We start from the raw sequence: 25,705 nt of genomic DNA, 5'->3' as shown, positions 1-25,705 counted from the left end.
CAGACAGTGCCGGAATCGAACTCCATACCCCGCGGCCCCAGCTGTAATAGTGTCGCACTGGCCGCCATGGAGCCCAGCTACATTACTGCGGAGTTTAAAAGAAAATTATCATCTTTAGAATGTCCACCTTCGATCACACTGCTACACCGAACATGGAGACTGACCCATATGCACTGGAAGGTGATTTCAACTGGCGATAACTTACTATCTGAGTACAGGTTCCTTGAAAACAAGAGCAAGCACCGACCACAAACTTATAACGAGTACTAGATCCCTTGTGTGCAACCATACCACGGGGACAGGAAGTGCTCTCAAAAACAAAAAAAAAACGCACTGAATTTCTACTTTCAATTTTAGAGTGAATTAAGCTGATAACACTGCACAATACATAATGCACAGAAGTAATGTGGTCGACTGAAAGACAAATCTGCCTTGTTTTGCTACTCACATGCTCCCTTTGAGAGTTATTTACCCAAACCACTTAGTAATCGCTTATCACCCAGCCAACTGATCATGTCCTTATATAACCCGATACCAATATACGTACTTGGCTTTTAATGTCTCTTCCTGACAGTTCCATTCTGGGTCATCCTCCAGCTGTAACTCCCGCAGCACACGGCCCGGCTTGTACGCCGCGTTAATCAACAGAGTGAGAACCTATTTTAAAGGCAAAGAGAAAGTACAGGAGATGTGATGCTAGCAACATTGAAATTCAAGTTAAATTATTTAAAAAGTGTGAATACGTCATCTAAATACTTCTAATATGTGAAGTACAAGTTAAATAAAATCTTTTGATGGCAATAGAGAGGAATGCAAATTATATTTCCCTATAGGGCACAGGATCGGAAAGAACTGCAGAAGGTTGCAAACGCAGCCAGCTCCATCGTGGGTAACTAACTCCTCGGCGTCAAGGACATCTTCAAATGGCGATGCCTCAAAAAGGAGTTTTTTTTTAAATTAAGGACCCCCATCACCCAGGACATGCACTCTTCTCTTTGCTACCATCAGGGAGGCAGGGAGGAGGTACAGGAGCCTGAAGACACACACTCAACGTTTTAGGGAAAGCTTCTTCCTTTCCACCATCAGATTTCTGAACAGACAATGAACCACCCTATTAACACTACCTCACTATATTTGACTCTCTTTTATGCACTAATTATTTTATGTCTTTTTCATTACTATTATCAGGGAGGAGTTTGATGACCCACATTAAACAATTTAGAAGCAGCTTATTCCCTCTGCCATCAACAAATGTACACACACACATCCCTAATATATACACATGCACATACATACACAAACAGTACTATGCAGAAGTTTTAAGCACATATATATCACTAGGGTGCCTAAGACTTTAACACAGTATCGTACCACAAACACAAGAAAATCTGCAGATGCTGGAAATCCAAGCAACACACACAAAATGCTGGAGGAACTCAGCAGGTCGGGCAGCATCTATGGAAAAGAGTAAACAGTTGATGTTTTGGGCCAAGACCCTTTTTCAGGAGAGGAAAGGAAGGGAGAAGTGAGAATACGAAGGTGGAGGGAGGGGAGGAGGAAGTGAAAAGCGTTAGGTGATGGGCGAAACCGGGAGAGGGGAGAGGGGTGAAGTAAAGAGTTGGGAAGTTGATTGGTGAAAGAGATAAAGGGCTGGAGAATGGGGAATCTAATAGATTCCACCCCCTCCCCTTTCTTCCCTGGTCTTCTGTCCTCTCCTATCAGATTCCTTGCCTGTCCAGATGAAGGGTTTCGGCCCAAAACCTCGACTGCTTACACTTTTCCATAGAAGCTGCCTGGCCTACTGAGTTCCTCCAGCACCGTGTGTGTGTGTGTGTTGTGTGTGCGTACTGCACTTGTCAATGTGGAGCTGAGAGCAAATTTTTTAATCCGTTGGAAGCTAAGAATGTTGGGAATGTGTAGGACAGACGGCACCGAAGAGGTGCTGGGGGTGGCCCAGGTGCACGCACACCCGGCCCTGAGACACCAGGCAAGGCCATTTGATTCCAAATTGTTTTATTGATGATTACACTCCCTTCCCCACTTTCCCAGCTATGATTCCCTTCTCCCTGCCCTCTTCCCACTCAGTCCACAATTGAGAACTAGGTTTATCACTCACGTCATGAAATTCGTTATAGCAGCAGTACAGCGCAATACATAAAATCACTACTGTGCTTTGCACCCGAGCTATATACTGTATACGCGCCTGAGACTTGCACAGTGCTGTATATACACCCTAATCCGAACTTCCAATGGACCGCACACACCAAATAACCCAAGCCACACCCCACAAAAGGGCTTACGTAACACCTGCCCCCACCATCCCCAGTCCTTTAACCTACCCCTAAACCTCATGTCTCCAACCCTCCTACACACCCCCACAAACCCAAGCCGATGGTAATAAACCTGATTCTGATATACATGTATTGGTTGTCCATCATTTCTAACGATGACATTTGTCTGTGCAGCTCATCTAAAGAGCCACACAGAGAAAAAATCTGTGCGGGAGGACTTTCATAGTGTAAAAACCATTGCACTGGGGCAGTTCCACTCTCTTGGCCTCAGAAATCTTCATCAATGGTACGAAAAATCATCGCGTCTGGAGACTTCCTCAGCTGCAGTGGGTAGCCATGACACTTCCCGTGCCTCGCTCTCCAGTGTTGCAGCACCGCCTTCCCGGACGTTGGATCTCGTAGTTGAATCACCTGCCCTATCTCCCGGAAAAGGCTTCGCATGCTGGGGTAGGCATATCCCTAACTCACCCGGAGAGTTGGAGGTTCCCAGCTACCCTCACCTGTCGAAGCAGTGTCCGCGATGTGGCCACTGACGCGTGCAGTTACTTGGAGCCACAGGCAAGAGCTGGGTGGCGGGTGGGGGCCAAAGGTGAACACACACACACACACACACACATACAGTACTGTGCAAATTGCATAGACACATGTAAAATCAATTCTGTACAGCAAAGATGCTTTCAAAAATAATAAAATACAAAGTTTCTAAATATCAAATACTATAAAGGGCAGTAAACAGAACAAAAACTAAATCAGATCAATATTTGGTGTGGCCATCCTTTGACTTGAGAACTGCATCAATTCTCTTTGGTACACTGTTGTGCAACTTTACAAGAAAAATCAGCTGGTAGGTTGTTCCAGACATCTTGGAGAACTTGCCACAGTTCATCTGCAGACTTTGGCTGTCTCGCTTGCTTCCGTCTCTCCTGGGAATCTCAGACAGTCTTGATGATGTGGAGATCTGGTTCTGTGGAGGTCACACCATCTGGTGCAGAACTCCTTGTTCTTCTTTCCACTGAAGATAGCTCTTTATGAACTTGGCCGTGTGTTCGAGGTCATTGTCCTGCTGCAGAATGATGTTAGGACAGACCAGACGCCTCCCTGATGGCATTGTGTGACGGATGAGAATCCGCTTGTACTTCTCAGCATCAAAGTTTCCATTAATTCTGACCTGATCATCAACTCCATCTACAGAAATAAAGCCCCAAACCTGCAGGGCACCTCTGCCGTGCTTCACTGTTGGATGCAGACAATCATCCATGTAGAGCTCTCCAGCTCTTTTACAGACAAGCTGCCTCCAGTTTGAGCCAAAAATTTCAAATTTTGACTTGCCAGTCCAGAGCACTTACTATTATTGTTCAGCACCCCAATTCCTCGCGTTGCTGTGACTTTGTTCCCACTTCAAAGGAATCTCTTTTTGGCAGCAACTGCACTTCTGACAAGACTTCTCCAGACAGTAGAGGCGCCTACTTGGGTTCCAGTGGTTTCTACAGAGGAGCCTACTTGAGTTCAGAGCTGGACTTCTTCTGATTTAGAAGGAACGTCAGTTTGATGTACCTCTCGTCCACTGGAATCAGATTCCGTGGCTGACAACTTGACCGTGCCCGTTTCTTTGTGCTTCTTCAGAAGAGCTTGGACAGCACACCTTGATACTCCTGCCAGCCGCAAAGCGTCTGCTTGTGTGACCTCCTCGTGTCTTGTTGCTACGCTCACTCTTGCCGTGGTGTAAGAACTGACGATTTGAAGATTAAACTGTCATGTTTGCCACACCTTCACCTTTTAGTTTGGCTGTCCTTCGGCCAGCTTAATTCCTTCTATATTATTTTATAGACGCTGCTTGAAACCGCAAAGAGAGCAAAATAGTTCCAAATTGTCATACTGTTTATTAGTGATAAAGAGGACTGAGAGGGTCGGGCGGTATCGTGACGGGAAAGGACTGAGAGGGTCGGGCGGTATCGTGACGGGAAAGGACCGAGAGGGTCGGGCGGTATCGTGACGGGAAAGGACCGAGAGGGTCGGGCGGTATCGTGACGGGAAAGGACTGAGAGAGTCGGGCGGTATCGTGACGGGAGAGGACTGAGAGGGTCGGGCGGTATCGAGATGGGAGAGGACTGAGAGGGTCGGCGGTATCGAGACGGGAGAGGACTGAGAGGGTCGGGCGGTATCGAGACGGGAAAGGACTGAGAGGGTCGGGCGGTATCGTGACGGGAGAGGACTGAGAGGGTCGGGCGGTATCGTGACAGGAGAGGACTGAGAGGGTCGGGCGGTATCGTGACGGGAAAGGACTGAGAGGGTCGGGCGGTATCGTGACGGGAAAGGACTGAGAGGCTCGGGCGGTATCGTGACGGGAAAGGACTGAGAGGCTCGGGCGGTATCGTGACGGGAGAGGACTGAGAGGGTCGGGCGGTATCGAGACGGGAGAGGACTGAGAGGCTCGGGCGGTATCGTGACGGGAAAGGACTGAGAGGCTCGGGCGGTATCGTGACGGGAGAGGACTGAGAGGCTCGGGCGGTATCGAGACGGGAAAGGACTGAGAGGGTCGGGCGGTATCGAGACGGGAAAGGACTGAGAGGGTCGGGCGGTATCGTGACGGGAAAGGACTGAGAGGCTCGGGCGGTATCGAGACGGGAAAGGACTGAGAGGGTCGGGCGGTATCGAGACGGGAAAGGACTGAGAGGGTCGGGCGGTATCGTGACGGGAAAGGACTGAGAGGCTCGGGCGGTATCGTGACGGGAGAGGACTGAGAGGCTCGGGCGGTATCGTGACGGGAAAGGACTGAGAGGGTCGGGCGGTATCGTGACGGGAAAGGACTGAGAGGGTCGGGCGGTATCGTGACGGGAAAGGACTGAGAGGGTCGGGCGGTATTGTGACGGGAAAGGACTGAGAGGGTCGGGCGGTATCGTGACGGGAAAGGACTGAGAGGGTCGGGCGGTATCGTGACGGGAAAGGACTGAGAGGGTCGGGCGGTATCGAGACGGGAAAGGACTGAGAGGGTCGGCGGTATCGAGACGGGAGAGGACTGAGAGGGTCGGGCGGTATCGTGACGGGAAAGGACTGAGAGGGTCGGGCGGTATCGTGACGGGAAAGGACTGAGAGGCTCGGGCGGTATCGTGACGGGAGAGGACTGAGAGGGTCGGGCGGTATCGAGACGGGAAAGGACTGAGAGGCTCGGGCGGTATCGTGACGGGAAAGGACTGAGAGGCTCGGGCGGTATCGTGACGGGAGAGGACTGAGAGGCTCGGGCGGTATCGAGACGGGAAAGGACTGAGAGGGTCGGGCGGTATCGTGACGGGAAAGGACTGAGAGGCTCGGGCGGTATCGTGACGGGAGAGGACTGAGAGGCTCGGGCGGTATCGTGACGGGAAAGGACTGAGAGGGTCGGGCGGTATCGTGACGGGAGAGGACTGAGAGGGTCGGGCGGTATCGTGACGGGAAAGGACTGAGAGGGTCGGGCGGTATCGTGACGGGAAAGGACTGAGAGGGTCGGGCGGTATCGTGACGGGAAAGGACTGAGAGGGTCGGGCGGTATCGTGACGGGAAAGGACTGAGAGGGTCGGGCGGTATCGAGACGGGAAAGGACTGAGAGGGTCGGGCGGTATCGTGACGGGAAAGGACTGAGAGGCTCGGGCGGTATCGTGACGGGAAAGGACTGAGAGGCTCGGGCGGTATCGTGATGGGAAAGGACTGAGAGGCTCGGGCGGTATCGTGATGGGAGAGGACTGAGAGGGTCGGGCGGTATCGTGACGGGAAAGGACTGAGAGGCTCGGGCGGTATCGTGACGGGAAAGGACTGAGAGGGTCGGGCGGTATCGTGACGGGAAAGGACTGAGAGGCTCGGGCGGTATCGAGACGGGAAAGGACTGAGGGGGTCGGGCGGTATCGTGACGGGAAAGGACTGAGAGGCTCGGGCGGTATCGTGATGGGAGAGGACTGAGAGGGTCGGGCGGTATCGTGACGGGAAAGGACTGAGGGGGTCGGGCGGTATCGTGACGGGAAAGGACTGAGAGGCTCGGGCGGTATCGTGACGGGAAAGGACTGAGAGGGTCGGGCGGTCTCGTGACGGGAGAGGACTGAGAGGCTCGGGTGGTATCGTGATGGGAAAGGACAGAGAGGGTCGGGCGGTATCGTGACGGGAAAGGACTGAGAGGGTCGGGCGGTATCGTGACGGGAAAGGACTGAGAGGGTCGGGCGGTATCGAGACGGGAAAGGACTGAGAGGGTCGGGCGGTATCGTGACGGGAAAGGACTGAGAGGGTCGGGCGGTATCGAGACGGGAAAGGACTGAGAGGCTCGGGTGGTATCGTGATGGGAAAGGACAGAGAGGGTCGGGCGGTATCGTGACGGGAAAGGACTGAGAGGGTCGGGCGGTATCGTGACGGGAAAGGACTGAGAGGGTCGGGCGGTATCGAGACGGGAAAGGACTGAGAGGCTCGGGTGGTATCGTGATGGGAAAGGACAGAGAGGGTCGGGCGGTATCGTGACGGGAAAGGACTGAGAGGGTCGGGCGGTATCGAGACGGGAAAGGACTGAGAGGGTTGGGCGGTATCGTGACGGGAAAGGACTGAGAGGGTCGGGCGGTATCGAGACGGGAAAGGACTGAGAGGGTCGGGCGGTATCGTGACGGGAAAGGACTGAGAAGCTCGGGCGGTATCGTGACGGGAAAGGACTGAGAGGGTTGGGCGGTATCGTGACGGGAAAGGACTGAGAGGCTCGGGTGGTATCGTGATGGGAAAGGACAGAGAGGGTCGGGCGGTATCGAGACGGGAAAGGACTGAGAGGCTCGGGCGGTATCGAGACGGGAAAGGACTGAGGGGGTCGGGCGGTATCGTGACGGGAAAGGACTGAGAGGGTTGGGCGGTATCGAGACGGGAAAGGACTGAGAGGCTCAGGCGGTATCGAGACGGGAAAGGACTGAGAGGGTCGGGCGGTATCGTGACGGGAAAGGACTGAGAGGGTCGGGCGGTATCGTGATGGGAAAGGACAGAGAGGGTCGGGCGGTATCGTGACGGGAAAGGACTGAGAGGGTCGGGCGGTATCGTGACGGGAAAGGACTGAGAGGATCGGGCGGTATCGTGACGGGAAAGGACTGAGAGGGTCGGGCGGTATCGAGACGGGAAAGGACTGAGAGGATCGGGCGGTATCGAGACGGGAAAGGACTGAGAGGATCGGGCGGTATCGTGACGGGAAAGGACTGAGAGGCTCGGGCGGTATCGTGACGGGAAAGGACTGAGAGGATCGGGCGGTATCGTGACGGGAGAGGCACAGTAGACATTTTGGGTTATGATGCTGCATCAAGACTGAGTGTGGTAGAGGGATTACAAAGAGCCAATATGAAGAGGAGAGGCAAAGCAGAAACACAAACGAGTCTGGAAATCCAGAGCGGCTCTGAGGAAGCTCTCCACTGGTCAGGGTCGAGCATGGTTGATGCATCCGAGCAGTCTACATTTCAGTTGATACAGAAGCCAGAGCAGTACGATATGAGGAGCACACTGTTGCCCACGTAGCAAGCTCCAGCCCTCCACACATCTGATGAATCTAAAGGACCAGCAGAGACTGATACGGTTTGGCATCAGCGGCGTTGCAGGAGTTGTCAGCGTTGAACTCAACTCAGGGCTGCCTCAGGGTCTCCAGCCTTAGATTTTTTTTTGAAGGCTTTACTCCCGAAGCCTTCCCCTCGAGTGGATCTAACTGCAAGGTAGCAGAAGTTTGAGATCAGAGATCTCCTCCTCCTAGATGAGCTGCCAAACACGGATGAGGAGCCCCAGCTGTGTGAAGCGACTGGTTTAGAGATGCCTGCCTTTCTCCTGTCAGTAGAAATGGTAGCAAAACAACATCGGAAGGGTTGGACATGGACTTAATAGGTAGTGTGAGCTTATCCCCACTAACCACCCCCCCACCTCCAATTGGCAATGACAACCTTAAGGAATGCTGGGGGAATTCAGCAGGTCAGGCAGCACCTCTGGAAAGGAATAAACAATGAACATCCCCTTTCAAAAATGTCAGAATATTGTTGGCTCACAGTAAACAGTACCAAAACAAAGTCAACACTAAACCTGATTTTGAATTATTTTGCAGCAGCCTCTGTGGAACTGGGATAGATAACGAATGGATTAACTTTGGAACTTTTGTATCTCACTGCGCCACTAAAGAAAACATCACTACTGATTCTAAAGCAACCATGTTGGTTAGGCGATTCGACTTGTGCTTTTCCGTCCAGCTTACCTCCTTTAGAACAAGCACACACTTCCCAGGTCCGACGGACTGAGGGAGTTCCGCTATTCGCCCTTTGTTTAGATACGGACCTGAGAAACACCGATGATTGAAGTATATTTTGGAGCAGCAATATTTGCCATTGGTCGTACCTATGGGAAGAAAGAAAATAAGGTAATTTCCATGCTATGATGGAGGTTTTTTCTCCCCAGAAAAGAGTTGCCACAATAAAACTGAGACTTGCAAAGTTTAACACAGATCCAGAGTGCAATCCTTAATAGATCATCTTCATTGCCACATGTACATCAAAAGACTGAAAAATAGTGAAATGTGCTATTTGTAGCAAATCAAATCAGCGAGGATTGTGCTGCCAACTTCTGGGACCTAAATAGTTTGCCCACAATTCACTAACCCTAACCACACATCTTTGGAATGTGGTAGGAAAGCGGAGCATCCAGAGGAAATCCACCTGATTTCAGAGAGAACAGATTCCGGTTGAAGATGGCGCTACTGAAAGTGAGTGACAGCTTACTGGTAGTTCAAAAGGCAAGAAATTCGACAAAAACATTAGCATTAACACCTTTTCTGAAGTAAATTGTGTTAAACTATCACCACAAACAATGAACAGGCCAGCGAAGTTGAAGCCGATTTGGGGACGAACTATGCTGGTGCGTTGCAAAATCGATGCAGATAGAGTTGGAGTGAGCAACTTGGAGAGGAGTTGTCAAGGCAGAGGAATTCCAATACACAGATACGAGTTTAGATTGCTCCAAGGACTGAGCCGACTTGGAGGGGTTGGGAATGGCTTCCGGCTGGGCAGCGAGGTCTAGGCTCGGACTGTTTGGTGCAGCTGGGCCCAGGTCCTAATGCGAGGCACGCTCCGCTGTTCGGACAATTTAAATGCCGGCTCGGGTAGACTGGAAAGGCAGGGTGTCGGGACCGGAGATGAGAGCCGATTTCGCCTGCTTTCCTGTGACGTGTACTCTTCTCTCCGCGGCGCTGAGGTTGCGAGACTGCCCTGGCTGCTGTGCTTCATGTCTGCGAGCTTCGCAGTGATCTGTCCGCCAGCACGATGAACAGAGACCACATCTCGGACCTACTCCAGGGGTTCTGATCCGAGGACTCAGTTTGGTTCAGCATGCAATTGTTCACTTCCATTGTTTGCATGACTTTTGTTTTTTTTCCGTCTTTTTCTGTGCATTGGGCGTCGGTCTTTATTTTTTTAAACTGGGTTCTTTCAGGTTTCTTGGCTGCCTGAAAGCAGACAAACCTCAAGGTTGCATAATTTATACATTCTTTGATAATAAGTGTACTTTGAATTTGAATTTAAACCCCTGACAGGTAGTGACTGGAATCAAATTTGGATCAGTGTTTGCTGTAACTGCTACACTAATCCTATCCAGTCTCTTATCATCACTCCGGCCCTCCTGTCCTCTTGAAAACTTAATGGCAGGTGGTTTGTTTTCCAACTTTCCTCACTCTGCCTGTTGCTAAGAAGACTTTGAGTGTCTTCTCACTCAGTTCCTACCTCCGTAGGATAGTTTCGTGTAAACTGTCACCATCATTGTCCTGCCCAAGATAGCAGCTGAGCCCCTAGGTCATATCAGAACTTGGACTTGTAAAGAATTATAAAAACTTATAAACTCACCTGGTTCTGTTGCAACAGCATATGAGTCATGAAGGATTTTCTCAACAGGTGTGGAATGGAGCCTAATATTAGAAATAAAATCAGTAAAAGGCAGCAGTTATCGTTTGAACTATTCACATCCATTCCACAAAACAAGTTCCACTGTTCTACAACAGTTTAAAGTAATCACACCACTTATCTCTTTACAGTTGATCTATCTAATAGATTTCCTGCTACCTGCATTTGGTTAAAATTACTCCTTTAACATTGTGTTCTGAAACTTAATTTTGGGGATGTTGTTATAAGTTATCAATATTTTGTAAGGCTAAATGCCTCAAAAATGGAATTAAAGTTAAAAATTTAGGTTGTGATCAATAAACATTGGAGAGCATAATACAGATTGAAGCATCCCTCACCTGTTGATGTAGAACTCAAGCGATCCCAAACAAATGTAATGGTTTTGCTGGACTTTTCTCAGCTTTAGTAAAAACACCATGGCAGCCTCATTATTTACCAGTAATTGTTTTACACTACAGGAAAGCAGGAACCACCTTCGTGCCTGTTCTTTATCTGTCCTTATTCAGTTGATTAGTTTATATTTAATTTATAGGAATCTAATGAACCTGCAACTTTCAAGAAAATTAGCCTGAACGAGGTTTGTGTTTGATTTATTTTCACATGGATTGCTTTACATATTAAACAAAAATTGGACTGCTACAACACTGAATGCCTTGCGTATTTAGCTTCCGCTCTTCGACGAGGCCCAGTCAAATCACTGTCTCTTGTCTTCAAAAGGCAGGACCTCAAAAAGGCAGAATTGATCACTAAGGACCTCGCCATCTAGAACGTATCCTTTTCTCATTACTACCATCGGGGAGGAGCTACAAGGGCCTGAAGACACACATTCAATGCTTTAGGAACAGTTTCTACCCCTCCACCATCATGCAACGGTCCATGAACTCATGAACACGACCTCACATTTGTTCTCTCTATCACATTACGTATTTATTTTTAAATATATTTTATATTTATTATTGCAACTTATAGTAATTTACATATTAAAACAAATTTCATGACATATGGTACGGCAGAGATAATAAACCTAATTCTGAATCTGGATCTCTTTATTGCACATCCGCCCGCCGCCCCACTCGGGACAGGGTTCCCCTTGTCCTCACCTACCACCCCATCAGCCTCCAGGTCCAACGTATAATTCTCCGTAACTTCCGCCACCTCCAATGGGATCCCACTACCAAGCACATCTTTCCCTCCCCCCCTTTCTGCTTTCCGTAGGGATCGCTCCCTACGCGACTCCCTTGTCTACTCGTCCCCCCCATCCCTTCCCACCGATCTCCCTCCTGGCACTTATCCTTGGAAGCGGAACAAGTGCTACACCTGCCCTTACACTTCCTCCCTCACCACCATTCAGGGCCCCAGACAGTCCTTCCAGGTGAGACGACACTTCACCTGTGAGCCGGCTGGTGTGGTATACTGCATCCGGTGCTCCCGGTGTGGCCTTTTATATATTGGTGAGACCCAACGCAGACTGGGTAGCCTCCAACCTGATGGCATGACCACTGACTTCTCTAATTTCCGTTAATGCCCCTCCTCCCCTTCTTAATCCATCCCTGATGTATTTAGCTTTTTTCCCTCTCTCTCTGCCCATCACTTTGCCTGTTCTCCATCCCCCTCTGGTGCTCCCCTCCCCCTTTCTTTCTCCCTAGGCCTCCCGTCCCATGATCCTTTCCCTTCTCCAGCTCTGCATCCCTTTTGCCAATCACCATTCCGTCTCTCAGCTTCACCCCACCCCCTCCACTCTTCTATCATTTCGCATTTCCCCCTCCCCCTCCAACTTTCAAATCTCTTACTATCTTTCCTTTCAGTTAGTCCTGACGAAGGGTCTCGGCCCAAAACGTCAACAGTGCTTCTTCCTGTAGATGCTGCCTGGCCTGCTGCGTTCCACCAGCATTTTGTGTGTGTTGTCTGAATCTGACAACACCCCTGAATCTATAAGGATTTGCTCTGGGAGACCTCCTTCAAACTGCTCAGCTACAGAGCTAGTAACTTGGTTGGTTTACCAGCATCCAATAGCAGATGCATTCTGCAACAACATGCTGGCAATAGGCATTACGCATGGAATAATGCCATTAGATCTGACACGGGAAATGGAAAATCCACCCATTTATAGACAAAAGAAAGTGCTCAGCAAACTTCTGGAGTTGGGAGATTCGGATAACCATGGAGCATTCATGGTCCATTTCAGGAAACACCAGCTGCCATACGTGCTGAGTTAAACAAAAGAGCGCCAATCTACAGTCCAATTTCAAGGCAGACACGTTTTGTACCATTAGTCATGCAGCCAATTGTGATATCAGAAGATCAGCAACATAAAAGTAATCAAAAGCACCACTAAAATGATCATAATTTTTCAGCCACTGTGATAAACTATTGATTTGCAAGAAGTGGATTCATGTTGTGGAACAGAGTGGGTTTATAAGTAACGAACAGAAGAGATTCTGCGGGTTCTGGAAACCAAGAGCAACACACATACAACATTTTGTGGGACCTCAGCAGGTCAGGCAGCATCTATGGAGGGGAATACACAGTCAACGTTTCGGGCCAAGACCCCGAGTCAGGAATGGATAGGAAGTGGGATGAAAGCAGAATAAGGTGGTGGGAGGAGGAGGAGTACAATCTAGAAGCTGATATTTGAAGTCAGGTGAGGGTGAAGGTGGTGGGTGGGGGAAGGGGATGAAGTGAGAAGCTGAGAGCTGACAGGCTAAAGAAGGAATCTGATAGGAGGACAATGGGAATGGACATTATACTTAACAGGATTGTAGAAAAGATTGAAAAATGGTTTAGTTAATTGATATTAAGCACACTAGTATTTTCTAGGACGGACGCCCAAATACAGGCAGTGAAACTGATAATGAGATAAAACTGTTGGAAGAACTCAGCAGGTCACCTTGATGGTCAACATTTTGGGAAAGACTCTACATCAGGACCAGTGACAGTCAAGCTCTGCACACTACTACAACATGCAGGTCCTCATTAGAATATTCCTTAACAGTCTCACGTGATAATTTTAGTCTTAACTCACTGTTTCTCTGGTTGCACCACAGCAATTTTCTTCTGTTTCTGACCTACAAGTTAGAAAAAAGAAAGATTATTTCCCAGGCACAGACTTGATTCTTTGAATTGGAGATGGTTCTCACAACCCAGTGATGGACAAGATAAAGACGGGCAATTACTCTTTAATGTGGGTGAAACTCATTCTCAGCAGTAGCGTAAAAGTGCCAATGATTTTACAATCCCATTTAAGTATGCCATTTTATTTCAAATGACAATGACAATATTGTCAGTGGTTCAACAAACACACTTAAAAGTCCAGCCTGTCGCTGGAGACATGCATGTCAGTCTAAACCTTGTTCACACTCTGTAAAGTCTGGAAGTCAATACTTGGATCTGGCTTTCTGAAAGACTTGCCTTATTTCTCCATGTAATCTCCCCAATCAATCCCATAGGCTTAATCAATCTTAAACTTCCCAGCAGACACTCAAAAATCCACTATTCCAGTAAACCAGACATTTAATCTGACCTGAATAATGGGTACTTCGTCAGTGATACTTACAGACTGAACGACATGGTGGGGTTAAGGGGTAGCCATTTGCTTCACACCAACCAACTGGAAAAATATCCATGGATTCTACATCAACAATGTATTCCGGGATAGATTTCTTTGAGTCTGAAATACAGAAAAATATTTTTTTTAAGAATGAGCAACTCTCACAAAATGCTGGAGGAAGTCGGAAGGTCAGGCAGCATCTATGGAAAGGAGTAAAGGGACGACGTTTCAGGTGATACCCTTCAGCAGGACTGGAAAGGGGGAAGAAGCCAAAATAAGGTGGTGGGGTGAAGGGGGGAGATGCACAAGCTAGAAGGCGAGGGGGAAGTATGTGGTTGGGGAAGGAGGGATGAAGCGAGAAGCTGGGAGGTGAAGAAGGAGGAATCTGAGATGAGAAGACAATGACCCACTGGAGAAATGGAGGGAGGAGGGGCACCAGAGGGAGATGATAGCCAGATGAGGACAAGAGAATAGGTAAAGGGGGAGTCAGGATAAGGAATGAAAAAAGACAGAAGGGGGAGCATGAAGAAATTACTGTAAGTAAGAGAAATCTATCTTCATGCTGTCAGCTTGGGGGCAATGCAGAAGGACTAATATGACTGATAATTACCTGCACCTCTCAATCTTATTGTCCTGCCTTCTCCCCATAAACTTTGATACCCATACTAATCAACTTCCACTTCAATTATACCCGAAGACTTTGAGCAGTTTTGAGTCTTTTAACTGAGAAAGGATGTGCTGGAATTGAAGAAGGTCCAGAGGAGGTTCATAAAAATGATCCAACGAATTAAAGGGTTAATGTATGAGGAGCATTTGATGTCTTTGTGGGTGTACTCATTGGAGTTTAGAAGAATGAGGGAGGGATCTCATTGAATCCTACAGAATATTGTATGGCCTAGATAGAATGGATGTGGACTTACAACCAGCGGGCACAGCCTCAGAATACAAGGATGTCCCTTTAGAACAGAGATGTAGAAGAATTTCTTCAGGCAGATTGTGGTGAAATCACGGGATTCACTGCCACAGGTGGCTGTGGAAGCCAAGACATTGGGTTAGTCTTGGAAAGGAGGTCACAAAACAAACTGTCATCAATTATGGAGAATCAGGCACATCCTTTCCATGACCTACTGAATAAGCAGTGGAGCACCTTTTTGAACAGGGTCAATCAGCTCAGCTGTCACAAGGATCATTACAGAAAATCTTCCCTACCCAGAGCAATAAGCATATACAACAGTTCATCTCTGTGCAACAGAACACACATCATAGTACAATAGTCTGTTTTATTATTTCATACCTTATTATTGCACATTGGTTAAGTATTATTGTAAGTATTATTATTCTGTATTTTATTATTAGTTATTATTATATTATTTATTATTATTGCTAAATGTGTTTTTAAATGTTGCTGCTATGACAAAGTAATTTCCCACTCACTCAGGAGTATTTATTATTATTGTATTTAAGGAAGAAGTTGCTAGATCCTTGATTAGTTTGGGCGTCAAAGGTTATGGGAAGAAGACAGGAGATTGGGTTTGCGGGGTAAAATAAATGAGTTTTCATCGAATGGCAGAGCAGTCTCAATGCACCGAATAGCCTAATTCGGCTCCTATGACTTAGTTTTCAGTTTTTTTCTAAAGAATGAAATAAGAGGGTGACTATATAGTCAGATGCAGAAATGTGCAACTAGTGAACACTTTCGGTTTCATTAGCACCTCCACAGATGAAGAAATTGTACATACTCTTGCACAGAGAATGATATTCTTTGCTGTTAAATGCAGTCGAACAGGTACCAACTACCTCCAACAAGAGGAAGTCTAAGCACATTTCCTTCAAATATGCTGAAGATCAAGTCTGCAACATCCAGGCAACCATGACTGAGGAGAAACTTGACAAGCCACACATGTAATGAACACACTAAGGCAAATGAGAAAGCAGATTCTGTGGTAGGTGACTCACCACCTAACTCCCAATGCCTGCTCACCATCTTTTAAATGGTAGTTATGTTGCCTCCCAGGTGCCAGGGTCTGTGATGTCCCGGATCAGGTCCACAGCATTCTAAAGGGGGAGGGTGAACAGGTGGAAGCTCGGGAGAGTTTAAACTAATTTGGCAGGGGTTGGAAACTGGAATTATATGGCTGAGGATGCAAAATCAAAAAGGGGGATAATACAGGATTGAAAGTAATATATTTAAGTACATGCAGTATATGTTATATGGAATATGGATGATCTTGTTGCAAACACGAGGAAATCTGCAGATGCTGGAAATTCAAGCAACACACACAAAATGCTGGTGGAACACAGCAGGCCAGGCAGCATCTATAGGAAGAAGCACTGTCGAAGTTTTGGGCCGAGACCCTTCCTAGGCCTCCCGTCCCATGATCCTTTCCCTTCTCCAGCTCTGTATCCCTTTAGCCAATCACCTTTCCAGCTCTTAGCTTCACTCCAACCCCTTCTGTCTTCTCCTATCGCTTTGGATTCCTCCTTCCCCTCCTACTTTCAAACCTCTTACTTTGTTTTCTTTCAGTTAGTCCTGACGAAAGGTCTTGGCCCGAAATGTCGACGGTGCTTCTTCCTATAGATGTTGCCTGGCCTGCTGTGTTCCACCAGCATTTTGTGTGTGTTGTTAGATGATCTTGTTGCACAGTTAGAGATTGGCAGGTATGATGTTGTGGGCATCTCCAAGTCATCGCTGAAAGAAGATCATAGTTGGGAGCTTGACATCCAAGGATACACATGATATTGAATGTACGGGCAGGAACAGAGGGTGGTGGGGTAGCTCTATTGGTAAAAGATGAACTCAAATCCTTAGAAAGAGGTGACATAGGATTGGAAGATGTAGAATCCTTGTGGGTAGAGTTAAGAAACCGCATGGGTTAAAAGGCCCTGATGCAAATTACATACAGGCCTCTAAACAGTAGCAAGGAAGTGGGCCACAAATTACAATGGGAGATAGAAAAGGCATGTAAAACGTCAATGTTGTGATAATCTTGGGGGATTTTGAAATGCAGATAGATTGGAAAAAGCTGGCTGGCGCTCGATTCCAAGAGAGGGAATTTGTAGGATGTCTACAAGATGGATTTTTAGAGCAGCTTGTGGTTGAGGTCACTAGGGGAACAGCATTTCTGGATTGGGTGTTGTGTAATGAACCAGATTTGATTAGGAGCCCTTTATCTTAGAACTTACCCTGCAATTTGAGGAGAAGCTAAAATCAGATGTATCAGTATAACAGTGGAGAAAAGGAAATTACAGAGGCATGAGAAAGGAGCTGGCCAAAAGTTGATTGGAAGGCGGCACTAGCAGGGACAGCAGCAGAACTGTAATGGCTGCTGTTTCTGGGGGAAATTTGAAAGTCATAGGAAAGATACATCCCAAAGATAAAGTATTTTTATAAAGGGATGATGGGGCAACCATAGCTGACAAATTAAGTCAAAGACAGCGTACAAGTAAAAGAGAGGGCACATTATATAGCAAAAAATAGTGGGGAGGTAGAGGATTTTAAAAAGCAACAGAAGGCAACTAAAAAAAATAAAGACAGAAAAGATGAAATACGAGGGTAATCTAGTCAATAATATAGGAGGGTACAAAAATGTTTTAGATATATAAAGAGCAAAATAGACAAGAATGGATATCAGACTGCTGGAAAATGACACTGGAGAGGTAGTAATGAGGGACAAAGAAATAGTGGATGAACTTACTAAGTATGCTGCTTCAGTCTTCACTGCAGAAGACACCAGCAGAATAACAGAAATGCAAGATTGTCAGGGGGCAGAAGTGAGTTTCATTGTTATTTTTCAGAGAAAGTGTTTGGGAAGTTGAAAAGTTTGAAGGAAGCCAAGTCAGCTGGACCAGATGTACTACACCCCAGGGTTCTGAAAGAAGTGGCTGTAGAGATTGTAGAAGCATTTGCAATGATCTTTAAAGAATCACTAGATTCTGGTATAGAATAATTATTAAGGATGAGGTTTCAGGGTATTTGGAGGCACATGATAAAACAGGCCAAGGTCTGCACGGTTTTCTAAAGGGAAAATCCTGCTCAACAAACCTGTTGGAATCCATTGAGGAGATAACAGGCATGACAGACAAAGGAGTATCACTGCATGTTGTTTATTTGGATTTTCAGAAGGCCTTTGACAAGGTGCAACACGAGGCTGCTTAACAAATTAACAAATGGATAGAAGATTGACTGACTGGCAGGAAGCAAAGAGTGGGAATAAAGAGGGACTTTTCTGGTTGGCTGCGGGTGACAAGTGGTTTGCAGGTTGAGTCATCGGTAAGGAAGGTAAATGCAATATCAGAATTAATTTCAAGAGGACTAGAATACAAAAACAAGGATGTAATGTTGAGGCTTTATAAGGCATTGGTCAGTCTGGACTTGGGAGTAATATGACCAGCTTTGGGCTGCTTATCAAAAGAAGGATGTGCTGGCATTTGAGACAGTCCAGAGGAGGTTCATGAGAATGATCCCAGGAATGAAAGGGTTAACATATGAGCAGACTTTGATGGCTCTGGGCCTGTACTCGTTAGAGTTTAGAAGAATTCGAGGGGGGGGGGTGGTTACAATCAAACCCATTGAATATTGGGAGGTCTGGACTGAGTGGATGTAGAAAAGGTATTTCCTATAGTGAGGGAGTCCAGAATCAGAGCTAACAGCCTCGGAATCATTGGCCAACGCGTATATTTTAAGGCAGAGGTTGATATGTTCTTGATTAATCGGGGTGTCAATGGTTACTGGGCGAATGCAGGAGAATAGGGTTGAGAGGGATAATAAATCAGTCAAGATGGAATGGTGGAACACACCTGACAGGCCAAATGGCCTAATTCTGCTCCTAGGTCTTATGGTCCTAGTGAGAGTCAGGTATGGTACATGATATTTTTCAATTCAGCAATACACAAAATGCTAGAGGAACTCAGTGGGTCAGGCAGCATCTCTGGAGGGACAAGGCAGTCAAAGGTTTGGTTTGAGACCCTTTATCTGGATTGAAAGATAGTGGGGAAAACAGCCTGATTCAATGACTGTCCATTTCCCACATACGTGTTTTTCTGGATCCCAGCATCTGCAGTCTCTCCAGTCTCCAATATTTTCTAATTGCATGGTTGAATGTGCCTTTAAGACATATCCTGGAAAAAACAATTCACTTGATTGTCACCACATTTACCACCTCAAAGAAACCACTCTCTCCACCACAGAGAAAGGAGCTACCACGACGTATTCTCACAACTTGCCAAGATTTTGACAATTCTCCCTAACCCCACAACTTCTACGATCTGGATAAGATAAGAATGCAACAGAAACACCATCATCTGCACATTCTTGTCATCATCCCACATCATCCTAATAGGAAACAAATCACCATTCCTTCATTGTCATGCAAAAAAGATTACTGGTAGTTGGACTATAGGATGGGCTAGGATTTTTTTTAAACCATGGAGCGTAGGAGGCTGACGGGTGATGTTATAAAGGTATATAAAAAATCATATGGCTCACAGATAAGGCAAATGCTCACAGCCTGTTTTCAAGACTAGAGCATTCTAAACCTAGGGAGCATAGGATTACGGTGAGAGGGGAAAGATTTAAAAGGGATCTAAAGGGCAGCTTCTTGACACAAAGGGTGGTGTTTATGTAGAGCAATCCGCCAGGGAAAGTGGCAGAGATGGAAAAATATGTTTGGATCAGCACATGGATGAGGAAGGATTACAAGGATATTGGGCAAATATGAGGAAATGGGACCAGCTCAAGCTGGGCTGAATGGCTTGTTTCTGTACTGTACAAATCTATGACCTCAATAATCACTCTGTGACTTTCCAAACTACAAGAAACACAAATACACACCAAGGAATATCTACATACTTCCTCCTGGGCCGGTTTCTTCAGTAATGTTTTAAAAAATCCATATGTGCTGGAGGGGAAAGATCCCACATCCGACAAAATTTCCTTTGAATCCACACGTGGAAATTCAGGGCTATATCAAGGCTCTTTACAATATTCATTTGCTGTCAGTTATTATTTTTGTAGTTGACTAAATACTTGGGAGTTAAATCTATGCTAGCTATACTGGAATATAAAAGAAAAGCTTCCATAAATAGTATATGAAGTTTGAACATAGCAATTTTATCATTTTGTGCAAGCTATCATTTATTGACCACATACATCAGCGTCGACATTGTGCCTTCAGGATTTATTCCTCTTCATGTGAAAAAACATTTGAGGCTAGATGGGTTTTCATTGAAGTTTCAGAAATGGCACTTTATTATTTCCACTCACAATAAATATAGAAAGAACATTTATAGCAAATGATTTTAAATAGATCCAGTGAGGAATAGCTTTCATTTGTTTCTGAAATTGTCACGTAAAATATATTTTCTGGATATCCTTCAAGTCTTTTAGTTTTTATTTGCAGTCAAATTCAGGGGACTTTTTTGATTATTAAAAAAAATCTGACAAGATTACATCAACTTTCAGTCTCCATATAGTCAAATTAAATTTAAAGTGGCAAATAATAACATGCATATTTCAAAATCTTTTTAATTGTAGAAATCTCCTCTGCCTATGAGGTCACTACTGTTAGGCCCATGACGAGTTCATCAGACAACAACTGGGGTAGGTCAGTAGTCTGCTCAAGCTCTTTAAAAACAAATGTAAATTTTACAAAGTTGACATTTATTGCTGGCATGGGATCTTATCCATTTTCAAAAAAAAAGATGTTATATTTTCCCCAAGTAGTCCTTTGGGGGCTTTTCTTCAGTTTTTAAATCAGTTAAAAGTAAAATAATTCAAGATTTATTTATGCAATAATAAACATTATCAGTGTTTCTGATATCATATACAAAAACATAATTTGAGATTCGATATCACAAGCGAACTGTGGGGAATAATTTAGTAACTGACTGTCTCAGTATGGCAGCCCCAGGCTCTTGAATCTATTAATGTCATCAGGAAGATTGCTTTAGTTCAACTCTAACCTGTTCTGCCTGGCTCCACTGCATCTAACCTTCCCTTACACCTCATCCCACACTTTACCTCACAGGTTGCTGAAACTACCTTTTGTTACCTCTGAGATCATATATTGTAATTCATTCAGGCTTACTCTTCTGCTCCATGTTCTAAAAACCCTAGATCATACAATATTCTGTTGGTCAACTTGCAGTAAGTCCTACTCGCCATAAGACATGACTAGAATTAGGCTATTCGGCCCACTAAGTCCGCTCCATCATTCCAATATACCTGATTATAACTCATCAACCCAGTTTGCCAGCCTTATCCCTGGAACTTTTGACACACTTGTTAATCAAGTACCTATTAACTTCCCAATGACCTATACCCAACAACTTGGTCTCCACAGCCGTCTATGGCAATGAATTCCATGGATTCATCACTCGCTGGCTAAAATTGCTTCTCAACTCTTTTCTAAAGGGACATCATTGTATTCTGAGGCTGCGCCCTCTAGCCCTAAACTCACCCACTCTCCACGTCCATCCTGTGATATTACGATTCTAGTGGCTCTACTTATGGCAGCTGGGCCTTCAGATGCCAAGGCCCTAAACACTCGAGCTCCCTCAATGTTTCTGCCTCTCTATTTCTCTTTCCTCCTTTAAGATGGTCTTTGGTACCTCACTTTGCTCACGTACGAGCATTAACAAGTCTTTACGGAACAAGGGCACCCACGATAATACACCCATGAAGCCCTTTGAAAGAGTAGCTTTATCTGTCAAAGCATTCAGTGAAATGCACCACTTGCATCAATGACCAACAACAGTACAGGGAGGCGCTGGGGGCAGCCAACAAGTGACACCATGCTTTCAGGGCCAACATGGCATGCCCACAACTCATTACCCATATGCCTTTGAAATGTATATAGGAGGAAATTGGGGCACCAGGTGGCAACCTATGCAGTCACGGGGAGAATATATGAACTCTTTTACAGACAGCAGCAAAAACTAAACCCTGATCACTGGCACTATAAACCATTACACTAACCATTATGCTAAGACACAGATGCAAAACAATTAACAAATAAGTAGCACTTTATACAACTGGGGCATTCAACAAAACTGCTCAAAAATTAAACTTGTTTACAATGCATTAAGAAATATTAAAAATTTTGCCCACCAATTTTCCCTAGGTATCTGATTTCAACAATATTAGTAACAAAAAGATCTGATTACATATATATCACACATTTACAGGGTGATGATATTTATACCAAATGAAATTACTTGTTTGTTCATATATATTTGAAAGCCCCCACCTATTTTTCTCTGTATGAAAGGATATTTACTGAATTATTTCCAGAAGACATTTCAGAGATTCATCAACAGATGACTGTCAGAATCATGAACAAATCATTAAATTGCGAAGATGCAATACACCTTGAACAATTACCACAGAATTATCAAGAATGCCACTGCATCCATACAAAACACTGATTTTGAAAGGTTGTATTCTCAAATACTGTTGATATTCAAATCACACCACCCCCCAAAGCACAAAATGACAATTGAGAATTCAGATGCAGTTAGCGACAACTTTGATTAATAAATAAAAAATAAGTAATAAACATTATTGGTACGCAATCTTAGAACTAATATTTGCTTACTTTTTGGCTTTGATAGCAATTTTGTTGGTAAAATTGGAACGATTGTTTTAATCTCTGGCCATTCCTTAATTTGCTTGGTTAGTTCTCAATCAAATTCAAAATCAATCAAAATCACATTGTGCAGTTAGTGCCCAGATCAACTTGATCGACAAGCCTGGCTCCCATCCCGGTACCTCAGGTCCATATGGAATTCTCTGAGGACATTTAGCTTTTCCCCTCATATGTCAGCTCTTCCTTTTGCTGCAAGGTTTTTAACCAGGCTTGTGGAAGAAGAAGTGAGTTTACAGAAAGGACAATGCTGGTTAAATGTGTGGATCCCAACCTTTTTCTATTAAAATGATTCCGCTGCCTCTTGAAGGCAACCCGACTACCTACAACTTCCAATAAATCCATCGAATCCAAACGTGAATGGGCGTAGAGTGTCACGAAAACTATTTTAAAATTTGTTCTGCGTTCCTTTCTTATTCAGCTCAGGGCATTTGTACATGCATTTGCAAACAACAGGAGGCATTGCACTTGTGTCAAAGCGCAATATAGCACTTCATTAGAACCAGCACAAATGCAATAGAGAAAAAAACAATTGTCTATATTAGTAGCAGTACAGAATTCGAAACAATACATCCATAAATGAACTGACTGTGGAATGCTGACAGACTTTCACACAGCCTCTGGTCTCTCTAACTCAACATCTTTTAACACTCTCAACGTACTTGTCCCCATCTTCTTCAACTCTTGGCACTAGTAATGGTCATGACCTTGCCCGTGACAAAACTCTCCTTCACACAAAGAAAGTGCCCCTTTTTATACCCTTCAAAATCCATTACGAGTACTTTCTCATGCATTTGGTCGCTGCACAAACACAAAGATCTCACTTTTCCCAGACAAACAAGTTTTTCACCATTATCCACTATCATGGCTGTAGACCTGTACTCCCTTAACTTTCTCAAAACAATCCCACTCCAAGCTCCCACCACTTTGTCTCACAGAATTCCATTTTATTTTAGCATATACCAAGGAGGAACCACAGTTAACTCTTTCCATACAGGTTAGGGTCAAATTATGTACGTTACCTCTTAGCAGATCTTATAACACCTGCTTTATTCTTACCTCTGAAGTACCTCCTTGAATGGAATCCACAGCTCTAAAAACGGCCCAATTCTATTCTGAAGAATCAGTTAACTGTTATAAAAAAGCCTAAGGTTTGATCTTGTGGTTTACGTATATGATTGATCTTGTTTACATCATGATATCATTTATTTAGATTAGCAGTTTAGATATCCTCTGATGTCCAATCTACTTCTTAGAATTCCTATTTCAGGATCTCAAGAGTTAAAACATGCTATGCAATCCAGTTCCACACTAAACCCCTGTGACTTGTGAAATTTAGGGGTACAGAATTCCCTGGGATACCAGAGCATTCAGAAACCATTATGCTTGTTGGATAGTACAGGCTGAAGCATACAGACATTCGGTGCACACGCTGACCCATGTTCCTGATCTTCACTCCTCCTAACCCTAACTCTGGCCACATAGACTATTGATATATTATTATTCAGCATTCAATCACACAGCAAACACAACATACCACACTCCACGAGAGGGCTCTGGAAAAATGTGTTACACTTTGCAATTTTCCCAAGTAATACACATTAATACCCAGTATTATGACTTATTACCCAAGGATATCTTTGCATACACTGTTTTTAGTTACTTGCCAACTTATACACAATATTCAATAACCTCCTAACATTAAAAAAAGAATAATGATTCTTAATAAAACCGGTTTGATCCTCCGAAATAATTTGGGGTAATACCTTCTCCAACCTGGATGCAAGTAACTTGGAAAAAATCTTGGAATCTACATTCAGTAAGGATATTGGTCTATAGGATGCACAATCAGTAGGGTCTTTATCTTTCTTCAATATTAAAGAAATAGAAGCTCTATAAAAAGATTGTGGCAAATTGCCCAATCTAATTGCTTCTTCAAAAACCCTGTATAACCAAGGAGAGAGAGTAGCGGAAAAACATTTTAAAAATTCTGCTGTATACACATCCGGACCAGGTGCTTTCCCTGAATTCATGGAAGAAATAACCCCTTTGATTTCTGTGTCAGTCATAGGAGTTTCCAATATTGAAAGATCATCTGGTGATAATCTTGGGAAATTCAGTTTCCCAAGAAAATCACACATGGTACTACAATCCTAAGGAAATTCAGAATGATACAGGGAAGTATAAAAATCTTGAAATGATTTATTTATCTCATCATGGTTAATTGTCAAATCCCCATTTTGCTGACGGATCTTAGTAAATTGACGTTTAACCAAAGCATTCTTCAATTGACTAGCTAGCACTTTACCCGATTTATCACTATGTATATAAAAATCAGATCTGGACTTCATCAGTTGATTTTCAATCGAAGATGTAAGTAATAAACTATATTCTGTTTGAAGTTCAACCCTTTGTTTGTAAAGCTCCTTACTCGGAGTAATCAAATATTTCTTGTCAATCTCTTTAATCTTATCAACCAATAAAAGAGCTTCCTTCTTTATGCGTTTTCTCAGACCAACAGAGTAAGAAATAATCTGTCCACGTATATATGCTTTAAAAGTGTCCCAAAGTGTTCCGTAAGAAATATCTTCCCTGGAGTTGGTTGAGAAGAAGAAATCGATCTGTTCATTCATAAATTTAATAAAGTCCGGATCTTGCAATAAGGTAGAATCAAATCGCCATTGTCTAGCATTAGGAACTGTGTCCGTAAATTTAATAGAAAGTTTTAATGGAGCATGGTCAGAAATGGCTATAATATCATAATCACAACCGTTTACTGAAGGAATCAAACAAGAATCAATACAAAAATAATCAATTCTTGAATAAGAATGATGAACATGTGAGAAAAAAGAAAACTCTTTGTCCTTAGGATACCGAAATCTCCAAATATCAAAAATTCCATTATCAGTCAAGAAAGAGTTGATACAAGTGGCCGACTTATTGGGCACAGTCTGAGTAGATATAGATTTGTCCATCAAAGGATTTAAACAACAATTAAAATCACCACCCATTATTAACTTATATTCATTTAGATTAGGTAAAGAAGTAAATAAGGACTTAAAAAAATCAGGACAATCCACATTTGGAGCATAAACATTAACCATAGCAACCTTTTTATTAAAAAGTAAGCCCGTAATTAACAAAAATCTACCATTCGGATCCGAAAAGATATCATGTTGGACAAATGCAATAGAGGAGTCAATAAAAACTGAAACTCCCTTTACTTTGGCATTTGAATTTGAATGATACTGTTGACCCCGCCAAAACCTAAAAAAGCGATATTTGTCCTCCTTCCTCACATGAGTTTCTTGTACA

At 44.5% G+C, this 25,705-nt stretch overlaps 1 protein-coding gene across 2 annotated transcripts in view; it reads right to left on the bottom strand.

Moving 5' to 3' along the window:
* The window catches only part of sfmbt2 (Scm like with four mbt domains 2), a 236,072-nt gene that overhangs the window by 42,590 nt on the left and 167,777 nt on the right, over positions 1–25,705 (bottom strand). For both annotated transcript variants that reach the window (XM_073066530.1, XM_073066529.1), the window contains 5 exons: positions 13,755–13,868; positions 13,224–13,266; positions 10,145–10,206; positions 8,509–8,648; positions 548–657 (listed from right to left, as the gene is read on the bottom strand). In XM_073066530.1, the coding sequence (XP_072922631.1) occupies positions 548–657; positions 8,509–8,648; positions 10,145–10,206; positions 13,224–13,266; positions 13,755–13,868 (469 nt within the window). The remainder of the gene's footprint in view (positions 1–547; positions 658–8,508; positions 8,649–10,144; positions 10,207–13,223; positions 13,267–13,754; positions 13,869–25,705) is intronic.

The sequence above is a fragment of the Hemitrygon akajei genome, chromosome 14, assembly GCF_048418815.1.
Source record: "Hemitrygon akajei chromosome 14, sHemAka1.3, whole genome shotgun sequence".
In the NCBI taxonomy this organism is placed as follows: Eukaryota; Metazoa; Chordata; class Chondrichthyes; order Myliobatiformes; family Dasyatidae; genus Hemitrygon; species Hemitrygon akajei.
This window is presented reverse-complemented; position numbering and strand designations above follow the sequence as displayed.